We start from the raw sequence: 13,524 nt of genomic DNA on the forward strand, positions 1-13,524 counted from the left end.
TCCAAATACCGAACCGAATACCGAATCTACAAAACCGTCAAGAAAACTGAAGGAAACTGTTGAATGAAAAACAGACTGGCAGCTACTAACAAGGGACATGCACAATCGATAGTTTTGAGCCTTTTAGTTAATAGTATTTTTATTACTGAATGGAAACATATCCCTGAATAAGATTTCAGTTTGAAACTTACACAGTTTACTGCTAGCCCCCTCGCCCCACAACAGAAACGTCAAAATACAGAACAGTTTACCTTTACATCTTTGCCATAACCCACTATTTTCTTTAATGACGTTTCAACCTGTGCCACCTGATCTGAGAAAGCTATGAGGAAAAAATTACCATGATGAGTGACCTGAATCTCCCTGTGAAATAAAACCCACGTTGATTTAAATGCGCTGTGTGTGTAACACATATCAAATAGGCTACGAAATAGTTATATAGGTATATATACATACACTACCGGTCAAAAGTTTTAGAACACCCCAATTTTTCCAGTTTTTATTGAAATTTAAGCAGTTCAAGTCCAGTGAATAACCTGAAATGGTACAAAGGTAAGTAGTAAACTGCCAGAGGTTAAAAAAAAAAAGTTTAGGTTACCAAAAACTGAAAAATAATGTACATTTCAGAGTTATACAAAAAGGCCTTTTTCAAATGGGTTAACAACTTACAGCTGTTCTGCCTAGAAGAATTGATGCTGTTTTGAAGGCAAAGGGTGGTCACACCAAATATTGATTTGATGTAGATTTTTCTTCTGTTCACTCACTTTGCATTTTGTTAATTGATAAATATAAACTATTAACATGTCTATTTTTGAAAGCATTCTTACTTTACAGCATTTTTTCACACCTGCGTAAAACTTTTATACACTACTGTGTATATATATATACATATATATATATATATATATATATATATATATATATATATTCACAAAATTAAAAGTGTTTATATGTGTGCACTTTTGTGGTAGGGATATGGAATTACTATAGTATATGATCGTAGCACAGCAGGCAGTTACTATGTAGTGGTTACATTATTTTGTGAATACCGGTATAAAAATATATTATGTATTATTGTATACATTTTTATTAAATGCAAATGAAATGTCAGATACAGTAAATAAAAACAAAACAAAAACACCTGGGAGTGTATGATGTATTTTGCCACCAGTGGAAGTTTAAGCAATAATGTATTTGTTTTACTTTTCAAAAAAATCTTGATCTACAAAAGTTATTTTAAGACCTAGCTATTCTTAACCATAGAATACAATATATCCAACTTTAACACAACTTGAAATTACATTTATATTGTTACCTTCAAGAGTGGCAGACCATCATGTTCTTAACTATTGGATACATTTTGTACAGCTTTTTATATATTTAACACAATTATCACGCTCCTTGAATATCCATAATTTCCTGTATCTTTATATCAGCACCTCTTGTATATTAGGACAGGTTGACCCAGGAAAGTACGGAATACATATGTGAAAATATCGTTATATCTTGTAACAATTGTAAGTCGCCCTGGATAAGGGTGTCTGCTAAGAAATAAATAATAATAATAATAATAATAATAATAATAATAATAATAATAATAATAATAATAATAATAATAATAATAATAATAATACAAGAAGTCTTAAGAAAATCAAGTAACTCACAGGAGCAGAGGGGTTCTTCACAGTCACACTGGGAGTTGTGGCCCGTAGAGCTCCACTCACTCCGTGATAATACTTAAAGCAGATTTTTGTTTCCGCTACAAAAAGGAAAGAGAGAGAAAAAAAAGATTAAGTTCAAGTTAGAGTTTCATGAGCGAATTACAACAGTTATGACCCACTGTCCTCAATTTCAACATTGCTTAATTATATTTCTGGTCAAAGAATTGGCTGGTTACTAAAATAATGCATCACATGAATCTTAAATGTCAGAAAAGCACGTTTGTAGTTTTTCATTTAAGGTAATCACGCTATGGAACCAGTTCAATTAAGGGCAAACTTTTTAAGTTAAAAGAGATGACTAACTGGTCTTATCTGTTTTTTCCCTCTTTCTTGTAGAGACATATGGAATCGTGCTTTTATGGCGGGGTATGCAGTGAAAGTGTTTTATAGCCACAAACACTTTGTTTACTTAAAGTCATTTTCTCCACAAATCGCCAACAAGGTTAAGCAGATGTGCCATGTATGTCAGGTAGACAACATTTAAAAAATAAAGTTTCAAACCTTGGGCCCAAGCCTTTCCCATTTACGCAACATTATCTGTCACAAATGCTGTATACGATCAAATGGTATTTCAAAATGCCTCAATAGTTTCCTGTATTTCCTGGCTTTAAAATTCACTGCTTAACAAAAAACATCCAGCTTGTTGTGTTTGTCTTCTGCAGTACAAGTAGCGGCAGCATCATTGGTGCATGATGTTAGCGTTACAGTAAGAATATTAAGCACATACCTGTCTTCAGCATCAGTAGTTTCATCCACTACAATTCTAATTCCTTCACAGGCTTACAGAATTTCTTTTAATTCTTGAATGTTACATTCAAAAACCTTTGGCGAATAAAACACACTAGGTACAAATCCAATGTTTTTCAGGATGCTTTTTTGTGCATTATCAAGGGTATAAGGGTAATCCCACGTAGTGTGAAACCACAGGTCAGCAATGACCCACCTCAAGATGTGGCACAACACGCTTTGACCCGGGTCGAGCGAGACAAAATGCATGATGGCCATTCGTAAGCATACGAAGTAACAGCCACACCTGTGTGAAGGTTTCACTTCCCAGGGGAAATTGCAAGCCATATTTCGAGCCATATGTTGATTGAGACACACCATGAGCCAGATTCAGAATGCGCAGGGATGGTGTGTAGCGATGAAGAAACATTTGCTCTAATCAACACTTTGGCCGACGTTTCAATCCAGAGAAGCTTGGATGGAAGCGTCCGTAACAAGCACGCCATCTTGAAAGCCTGAAGAGATTAAAGGGTGGTCATGTGAACATTGCTGCTTCCAGGGCATTGCATATGCACATTGTGTACTTGCTTCTGTCACCCAGATCAACCCTGCTTCTTCACAAAGCACTGTGAAATTGCGTAGCCAACCCGCATAACACCAGGTTGCCACCCAGGTGGAGCATGCCAGTATGAAAGGTACCATAGTCTGCTAGGTTTAATCATGATAGAGGATTTTACTTTCCTTTTAACAGTAACAACAATTCCCTTTAAATAATTATGCATGCACTATGCACAAAGTAATAAAAAACATTACAATTACAATTAAGAAACACACATTTAAAGAGGAAGCATCAGTAATTGTTTTCTGAACATTCCCAATACTTTTCCAATCAAATAAAAGACTTTATGTTTGTATATATTTTTCAGTATTTTCTTGGCCTTTGGTTCCATACTTCTGAACCACTCTTTAGACTGCATTTTAAGAATAGCTCAAAACGTTACATTTCTATTTCAGGGAACCAGGGTTATGATAATAACCCAATGTTCCCTTTCAAGTATGAAATGTAACCATTACCGAATGGGTCAGTATACTCAAATCGTCGCAAGGGCAAGATTGCTGCACGACCGGAATGTTACAAGGCTAGACCGAGGCAGCCCTGTGCGTTACCATTAGGAACCCCAGTAACAAAGCTAGGGCTAAAAAATTGAGGGAGAAACTTACCTCTATGCCTGTGTTGTAAGGGTCGACTGAGAAGCCACCCTTAACACTCTAGTTCCAAAACTAGGGTTTTGAGGATCCACGACATTAAGTCTGTAGAACCTAGTAAAGGTATGGGGAGTAGCCCACACCGCTGCATTACAAATGTCAATGACAGATGCACCCTGGAATAAAGCCCATGACGTTGCCATGCCCCTGGTGGAATGGGCAGTGATCTTTTCTGGAGGGGTCAAGTTGGCTCGCTCATAGGCAGTCCTGACTCTGTCTGCTATCCATTTGGACAGCCTCTGCTTAGACAAGGCTTGACCATGGGACTTGTCCCCATAGCAGACCAAAAATTGTTCAGACTGCCTCTGTCCTGTCAGGGCCCGCACTGGACAGAGAGTATGAAGCTGCCGCTCTCTGTCAAACTGGAAAGGAGGTGGATGGAAAGCCTCCAATTCCACAGACTGGTTGACATGAAATGCCGAGATAGTCTTCGGCAAAAAAGCAGGATTGATATGGAGCGTAACCTTTGTCCTGAAATGCCTGCATCTCACCCACTTTGCAGTGAAAACAACCAAGAAAGCCGCTTTGATCGATAAAAATTTCAGCTCAGTTGAATGCATCGGCTCAAATGGAGGCTTCATGAGTGCATTAACACTAGAACCGCCATGGCAGTCATTTTTACGGTTTGAGGTTTTCAAGTTTAAATTACTCTGCGTGTCTGAAAGTTACACGGTTGTCCGTTTACGACTTTTCCAAAACACATATATTAAATACTAACGGCGTTTGAAAGGCAGGATCATGAAAATAGTTATAATCCCGCCCACCTAGAACTGCCAAAGCATTCATCTTGACTGCCTTTTACAATACATGTTTTTATTTTGAATATAACCTGCAATATTCTATATATATATATATATATATATATACTGTATATATATATATATACAGTGCCTTGCAAAAGTATTCAGACCCCTGACCAATTCTCTCATATTACTGAATTACAAATGGTACACTGAAATTTCGTTCTGTTTAATATTTTATTTTAAAACACTGAAACTCAAAATCAATTATTGTAAGGTGACATTGGTTTTATGTTGGGAAATATTTTTAAGAAAAATAAAAAACTGAAATATCTTGCTTGCATAAGTATTCAACCCCCACACATTAATATTTGGTAGAGCCAAAAATGGCCTCGTTGGTGTGCTGCAGATTTAGTGAAAGAGAACCCAGCAGCAAAATACTTTAAGAGCTATGTGTCTCTGGGGTCAGCAGGCAATTCCGATTCCATACCTCAATTCCTTGTACAGAAGCCTATTTCTTGATGTTCTCATGCAGGATAACGTAATTCTTTCTATCAAGTCAGGGTGGAAAATGAAAATGCTTTCATCTCTGTGGTTAAGCTTTAGTAGCACATGCAACCTTTTAATCTCTAGTAGTCAAGAAACAATCAATTGCTTTCCTTAGCCTGTGCTTCATCAATAACTGTATTTCTTCCAGCACTGAACACTTCCAGTAATTAGTTTAGTTACAGGGTGTTCCAGGTCTCAGTTAAGAGCTTAAGTGCCCCACTGTATTATTAGAAGGCATGAGCTATTTTAAGATTTATGTCTACACTTCACATGACATCGCACAAGTAAGCTTCCATTGCTTTTACAAATGATTATTACATCTAGAATTTGTATAAAAAAAAAGATTTCTTCACATTTTTAAAACATTTTTAAATCTTTAAACAAAATCAATAAATAGGATATCCTTCTATTTGTGTTGCTGTGTCTGGCGAGTTGTATTATGCTTATGTTTTAGCTGTGAGAAACCACCAGCAGACAAAGCTATTTTAGTTTTTACCGGTTGTGCAGGAGCCATTAGGAATATTCTCACAATGTAAAATGAATGAGAGAGACCAGGGAAATAGGTACATGATTCATAATTTATACAACATTGTCAGAGAATCGCAAAACCTGTAAGGTACGTGGAGAATCATATGCAAAGGAAGAATTATCTTTGTGACGCACCTTGGCCACCAGAGGGTTGTTTGATTTTCTTTAGGTATGTTGCTTTATTTATTTATTTATACATATATATACAGTGCCTTGCAAAAGTATTCAGACCCCTGACCAATTCTCTCATATTACTGAATTACAAATGGTACATTGAAATTTCGTTCTGTTTGATATTTTATTTTAAAACACTGAAACTCAAAATCAATTATTGTAAGGTGACATTGGTTTTATGTTGGGAAATATTTTTAAGAAAAATAAAAAACTGAAATATCTTGCTTGCATAAGTATTCAACCCCCACACATTAATATTTGGTAGAGCCACCTTTCGCTGTAATAACAGCTTTAAGTCTTTTGGGGTAAGTATGTACCAGCTTTGCACACAGTGTCGGAGTGATTTTGGCCCATTCTTCTTGGCAGATTTGCTCCAGGTTGTTCAGGTTGGTTGGACGACGCTTGTGGACCACAATTTTCAAATAGTGCCACAGATTCTCAATGGGATTGAGATCAGGACTTTGACTGAGCCACTGTAGGACATTCACCTTTTTGTTCTTGAGCCACTCCAATGTTGCTTTGGCCTTGTGCTTGGGATCATTGTCCTGCTGAAAGGTGAATTTCCTCCCAAGCTTCAGTTTTTTAGCGGACTGAAGCAGGTTCTCTTGCAGTATTGCCCTGTATTTTGCTCCATCCATTCTTCCTTCAATTTTAACAAGATGCCCAGTCCCTGCTGATGAGAAGCATCCCTACAGCATGATGCTGCCACCACCATACTTCACTGTAGGGATGGTGTGTCTTGAGGCATGGGCAGTGTTAGGTTTGCGCCACACATAGCGCTTTGAGTTTTGGCCAAAAAGCTCTATCTTGGTCTCATCTGACCAGAAAACCTTCTCCCACATCGCAGTTGGGTCACTCTCATGCTTTCTGGCAAACCCCAGACGTGCTTTCAGATGGTACTTTTTGAGTAACGGCTTCTTTCTTGCCACCCTCCCATACAGGCCAGTGTTATGCAGAGCTCTTGATATGGTTGACTGGTGCACCATTACTCCACTCCCAGCCACTGACCTCTGTAGCTCCTTCAAAGTGATTGTTGGCCTCTCTGTGGCTTCTCTCACAAGTTTCCTTCTTGTTTGAGCGCTGAGTTTTGAGGGACGGCCTTTTCTTGGTAGTGCCTGGGTGGTGTGATGCAGCTTACACTTCCTGATTATTGATCCAACTGTGCTCACTGGGATATCCAAACACTTGGATATTATTTTGTACCCTTTCCCTAATCTATGCATTTGTATCACTTTATCTCTAACTTCTGTAGAATGCTCTTTGGTCTTCATTTTCCTTCAGATTCACAGCCTGACCAATGATCCTTCAACAGTGGGGTTTTTATCCAGAAAATGTGACAGCAACTTTAATGGTTCACAGGTGGAGGCCAATGGTAAGGTAATTGTGTCCTCGTTAGGGCAATTTCTTTCATCGGTGTAAACTGGGAGCTTCCACAGCACAGGGGTTGAATACTTATGCAAGCAAGATATTTCAGTTTTTTATTTTTCTTAAAAATATTTCCCAACATAAAACCAGTGTGCCCTTACAATAATTGATTTTGAGTTTCAGTGTTTTAAAATAAAATATCAAACAGAACGAAATTTCAATGTACCATATATGTACCATATATATATATGTAACCCCACCCTGGTCGCTCTGCCTGCAGAGCACAGACAAACAAGGCCTAAAATTAATTTGTTTGCTGCAGTCCAGATGTAATTGAATGGGAATTAACACTGAATGGCGGTGTTTACATGCAAGTTTTAATCGCGCTACTATAGTGCATTCATGACGTGTCATGCACAAATGACGCATGATTGTGCTCGTTCAAAAAGTGCACGGCAAAAAAAGTGTGTGACTCAAGTGTCATTACACTTTGGTAAAGCACGGTAAAGTGTGCGCTAATTGGCCTAATTAGTCCCATAGCAACAAACTCCACAGTCGTGCAAAATACTTAACGATAGACTTTCATGAAATAAAACGATACCTCCTCCACTTCCCCTATGTAAAAGAACGCTCTTCTCTGGGATACAGTCTTTCTGTCCTCCTCTGTAGCATAAGATTTTCCTTATCCCAGTTTTACTAATACAAATCAATTAAATATCCATCCATCCATTATTATCAATCCGCTTCTCCTGATGAGGGTCGTGGCTAAATTATATATAAATTGCATATAGAGATGTTGATTTATACCATTATTTATTCATTTCAGCATATTATGAATGATGCATGAAAACTACTAGATCGTTATGACCAGCATTATTATCATAATAATAATACTACGAATAATGTAGCTTTTTTCCCGCAGGAGGTTTCAAGCTTCCTCCCCTTCTGACAGCACGCAACACCAGATTGACCAATTGTGAATTGTTTCACAGTCTCTGTTTAACATGTGAATCCTAAGAATAATTTCTGGAAAATAATAACATACCGCACATACGCACAGTTAGCCTCAGCCACACGTAAAAGGGCTTTATCTCCCCAACCACAGTAGCTAGAGCGTCCAAAGCAACTTTATGTGAAGAAGACCAATTGTGAATTGTTTCACAAGCTCTCCTTTATATGTGAATCAAACAAATAAATTGTGAAAAACAATAACATACCGCATATACGCACACAGCCTACCTGACATGCGTAAAATTGACTTATCTCCTCAACCACATCAGCTACATCGCTCAAACCAACTTTAATTTAAAGGATGCCAAATGTGAATTGTTTCACAGTCTGTGTTTTACCTGTGAAGCCCAAGAATAATTTGTGAATACGATAACATATCGCATATACACACCACCGTCCCAGCGTCAATTAAAAGTGTTTGATATCCCCAACCACAGCAGGTAGCATTTTCAAAACAACTTTAATTTAAAGAAGACCTGTTGTGAAATGTACAGACGGTACATCCTTCTGTACTCCAGGCGCATCAGACGATGCTCCTGGATCAGCAGCTACAGCGTTCAAACCAACTTTAATTTAAAGAAGACCAGTTGTGAATTGCTTCACAACTTCTGTTTTACATGGGAATCCTAATAATAATTTGTGAAAAAACAAATGGTTGGGGATATCAAGCCATTTTACGCATGTCAGACAAAAGCTGTGAAGCAATTCACAACTGGTCTTCTTTAAATTAAAGTTGGTTTGAACGCTGTAGCTGCTGATCCAGGAGCATCGTCTGATGCGCCTGGAGTACAGAAGGATGTATCGTCTGATTGCACGCACCGCTGCCAGGCAGGATCGGCAATACAGCCACCTTTTGGAAAGGCTGGACCACGCTGATCAACAGCACCAAGAGGTGGTTGCGTTGCACGCCGAATTTCTGCACACAATAACAAGAGAACTGCAGGTGCCTACCCCAGCTCTCGCTGAGATGGGCACCCGTGCTACTGTGCGCAGTGCTGCTGAATCAGCGGTCCGACAAGTTTGTACAGAACAATACCCACTCGCTTCTGCAGCGCACAGGTGTACGGACATGTATTGGTGACGGCTCCATGTCCACCCGTACAAGTTCCACCAGTTGGTCAAACGTAGCTCGGATTACCCGAAATATTTCAATCCATTGTTTGTCAGAGAAAGACTCGTGAAGCACAGCCTCCTCCCACCAAACAGAGGGACGATGAAGCGCCCACATTCATCTATCCTGCCGATACAAAAATAGAGGTCTGTACATAAGGACGAAGTGGATGAGGGTGTCTGCTGGAAAGAAAGCTCTAGATAAGAAAGCAATAGATGCACGATTCCTTTCCTGCAAACCCATTGCATGGGACTGAAGGAGAACCCCTATGCATTATTTGAACGATATCCTTTATCGCGCAGCATCTCTTTTCAACGCGTTTGGTGATTTTTAAATAAACCCTCCCATTATTTTATTATTAATGAGGTTGTTTGCATTTGGATGACTAAATTCTCTCTCTAAAATAAACTCTCATGTAAACTTGGAAGCAGAACTGTCATGACCAAAAAAGCGCGAGAGATCTGTTGTCACACGTTTCAGTTTTTGCTTGTAAACTACCCCAGTGTTAAATAGGTTGATAAAGTTAAACAAGATGATCCTGGTTCTCAGCTGTAGAATGCTGAACTGGCTGAAAGCTCCTTTGCGTAACCTATTGATGTTGTTTTCAATTAAATGAATTGGTTCTTTTGATGCGATGCCTCCACCTGGATGATGCCAACACACTTACCAAAGGTGCCTGTAACAGGACGAGCAGCCCTGTACATTGATTTGTTTGTTTTATTTTAGAATGGGGCCCCCCTCCGCCCCTGTGTTATTTTGTATTGTTTATTTTATTGTATTTATATGACGGCGAGCGCCGTATGTTTTGTTATTGTTTTGTTTAAATGACGGCGTAGCCGAATGTTTGTTTATTTTGGTTAGTAGCGTGGATGGGAAACCCCATCCACAGTAATTGATAAACTCGTGCAGAAGGTGGCCATCTCCCGAATTAGTTAAGTGATTAATTTTGTTGCTAATCGGGAGAAGGTCACCTGAATATAAAAAGACTGCAGCTCTCGGCACTCGAGGTGGGTGTTGGAAGGAGAGAGACGGCGATTGAAGAGCGTAAATGAAACGAAACTTAACTCCAGGAACAGTGAGGGCATTTGCTCAGCCTGACCTGGGTTTTGTTATTTATTTTGTGTTCGTGAGTTTGTTTTGTTTAACCCTTTTATTTTGCTCGGTGAGCACAGTGTGTTTTTGGTTTAAATATTTTATTTATTTTTTGTTTGCTTAATAAAAACGGCAAACGCCACCTTAACTGCAGTACTTGCCCTGGTGTCAGTTTTTGTTCCTGCTTCTGCCGTGACGTCACCGCTCAGTCACCCTGTCACAGTGCCCTATAGCAATTACCCAGGACAAATAAATACAAGCCCCAAATTCAGTAATAACCCATATATAATGCAATGTAATTCAATTGAAACACTGTATGGTAACCAGAATTTGCAGTATACTATAAGCGCAGATGAAAATAATGGTAGTATAGTGATACAAATTCAATAATACTACTAGGGTATTTAAACAAAATATTAATAATGCCAGTGTTACGGTGTCACAGGAAATAACTTAACACTTGGAACTTAAAGGCAAGGTTAAGCCGTCACCATTTTCTGTCTGTGAACTTTAATTCATAACAGACTGTTATTACGATCTTTCCAATGTGTCTAGTACATTGTTTTTAATGTTGTCAGGATCTTTATCAAAAGCTACATTATATGTGGTAAAAATCGAAAACACGCTGTTGTAATAGTAACATGTTTTTCATATTATTATTTAATAACAGGTTAACTTTAGGCTACGTAGTTTACAAAGATTATATTTAATCGCTGGCTACTTTATATTATAGGTTTTCTTTGTACATGTACTTGCAATATATCTGTCTTTATAATATATCTCTCTGGCTGATGTAAGCCACCACTGTTGTGTTGTCTGTACGGACAAGCACTTGTCTCCCTTGAACGACCTGCAAAAAATTCTGCAAGGCCAGGTAAACTGCCTGCAGCTCCAAAACACTGATGTAGAGAACCTGCCATGGGGGGTTCCACACACCTTCCGCTCCACTGCCATTCCTCAAAGCACCCCAGCCCAGGCTGGACGCATCCGTGGTGACACTGCCCAGCGCTACGCAGAGGCATAGACAGGCAGGTTGTTTCCACCAAGAGACTGCATTTAGACAGTGAACACTGTCAATAGACGGTCGTGGTTCAACGCGGGCTAAAAAAACCCTGCTGTTGAGCCAGGTCTGTAGAGGGCGCATGCGCAAGAGACCCAATGGAAGGGTCTGGGAAGCTGCTGCCATCAAGTCCAGAAGTCTCTGGAATGTCACAACTGTGAGCTCTGTTGAGCTGACAGAGCTCTAAACAGGTTCTATTCTCTGAGTGGACAGCATGGAGCAGGAGTCCAAGCACACTCATAGATAGGCTGTCTGAGAAGGCGTGAGCTGGCTCTTAGCATTATTCACTGTAAGGCCCAACCGTTGAAGGTGGCTGGTGACAAGTTCTGTGTGGGCCTCTGCCTGTGCTGGAGACTGGGCACAAATGAGCCAATCATCCAGATAATTGGGCACTCTGATGTCTTTCAGTCTCAAAAGGAGCCAGGATAGCTTCCATGCACTTCGAGAAGGCACGGGGGGCTAGGGAGAGGCCAAATGCCAAGATAAGGAACTTGTACGCTGTTCCCTGAAAAGCGAACCGCAGGTACTTTCTGCGCGCTGATTTTGTGGGGATGTGGAAATAGGCGTCTTTGAGGTCCATCATGGTGAACCAGTCGCCTGGCCTAATTCTCTGAGGTTGAGGATCGGTCTGAGGCCACTATCCCGCTTGGGCACTAGGAAGTACCTGGAGTAGAACCATAGAGGGGGTCTATCACGCGAATAGCCTGTTTTTGCAGCCTCCTGAGACACCACCACGGCATCCTGTGGTTCTGTGACTAATGTAGTCACACCCCGAAAAGGTGTGTGGGGGGGGGGGGTGAACGGGCAGACGACCGTGCTTGAAGTGCAGCGAGTAGCCGGTCTGAAGTAAGCATCCAGATGTCTGTGGTGCACTGATGCCAATACTCCATGGGGTTCCCTGAAACTCCTAGGGCTGCTGCTTGGCTTGTGGCCTTCTGGCAGCAGACACAGCCAGCTGTGTTGGTCTTTGAGGCTGCTGGGAGCCTCTGGTTTACACACTGGAGGTGGTTGCTTGGGAAGCAAGGGAACCAGCTCCTTCGTGGATTCCCGCGGTAAGAGCGCTGCAGCATCTAGTCCATCTCTGGACCAAACCTTTGCAGAATACTATTATAATTGACTAGGCATGCGGTGAACACACTGGCTGAATATGTACACTTGAGGTTCACCTCCGACCCTGCACTGCTTGTTGAGGCAGGTAGTGTCTTTGGACAGGAGGACTAAATTAGGCACCTGTACCAAGATGGCAATTGACCAGGCCTAGATTCTTTGCATCATGCACCCTGTAGAGGGCGTCCATCAGAAACAGCAGGAGTTTTAGCCAGATGTTCCCAGGACGACTGGATTTAAAAAAAAAAATCTGGGTGCACTTGGGGGGACACAATACAATACAATACGACACAATACAATACAATACAATACAATACAATACAAATGTATTTTTATGTAGGGCGCTTCATGCCAAGGCATCCCAGAGCTCTGTACAAAGTTAAAAATAAAACAAAATAGCTCATGTTTACAATACACTCCAGTTACAGCCAATTATTTAAAAGCACATTAAAAAAAGTATGTTATCAATTTAGATTCCAGAGTTTCAGCCTGCCTAATGGTAATCAGAATAGAGTTCCACAACCAAGGAGCACAACAGCACAAAGCTCTGGCTCCAGCTGTTTTAAGACAACTTTTTGGAACAATTAAAAGTTCTGCATTTTCTGATCTCAAAAGAATGACTAGGAACATACATAGTTAGTAGTTCTTGGAGTAATGTGTTGAGAACAATGAGTATGAGAAAGCAGTCTGGCAGCTGCGTTCTGAACAAGCTGAAGCCTTCCGAGTTTAGTGGCAGGTATACCAGCAAACAAAGAATTGCAATAATCAAGACAAGAAGTTATAAATGCATGTATCAACATCTCAGAATCCCTCACATCCAATATAGATTTTAATTTGGCAACATTTCTCGAATGATAAAAAGCTATTTTGATAACAGAATTAATAGGGAAATCAAAAGAAAGCTCTTTTGTATTTCCATACGGGAGAGATGGTAGGCTCATCATCAAAGATGGACTGCCTTGTTTTGCCTTCTGCAGGCCAGGGCAGCTGCAATATTGCAGTGGCCCTCTTGATCAGCAGTATAAGCTTTGCCAACAGGGAGAGCTTAACCGCAGGGGACGTGCCGTTGGACTC

General features: G+C 40.2%; 1 protein-coding gene across 3 annotated transcripts in view; it reads right to left on the reverse strand.

Annotated features, from left to right (window-relative positions):
* The window catches only part of LOC117435482 (E3 ubiquitin-protein ligase HECW1), a 189,535-nt gene that overhangs the window by 118,511 nt on the left and 57,500 nt on the right, over positions 1 to 13,524 (reverse strand). For all 3 annotated transcript variants that reach the window (XM_059014511.1, XM_059014498.1, XM_034058677.3), the window contains one exon: positions 1,665 to 1,759. In XM_059014511.1, coding sequence (XP_058870494.1) covers positions 1,665 to 1,759 — 95 coding nt within the window. The remainder of the gene's footprint in view (positions 1 to 1,664; positions 1,760 to 13,524) is intronic.

The sequence above is a fragment of the Acipenser ruthenus genome, chromosome 3 (assembly GCF_902713425.1).
Source record: "Acipenser ruthenus chromosome 3, fAciRut3.2 maternal haplotype, whole genome shotgun sequence".
Taxonomy (NCBI): Eukaryota; Metazoa; Chordata; class Actinopteri; order Acipenseriformes; family Acipenseridae; genus Acipenser; species Acipenser ruthenus.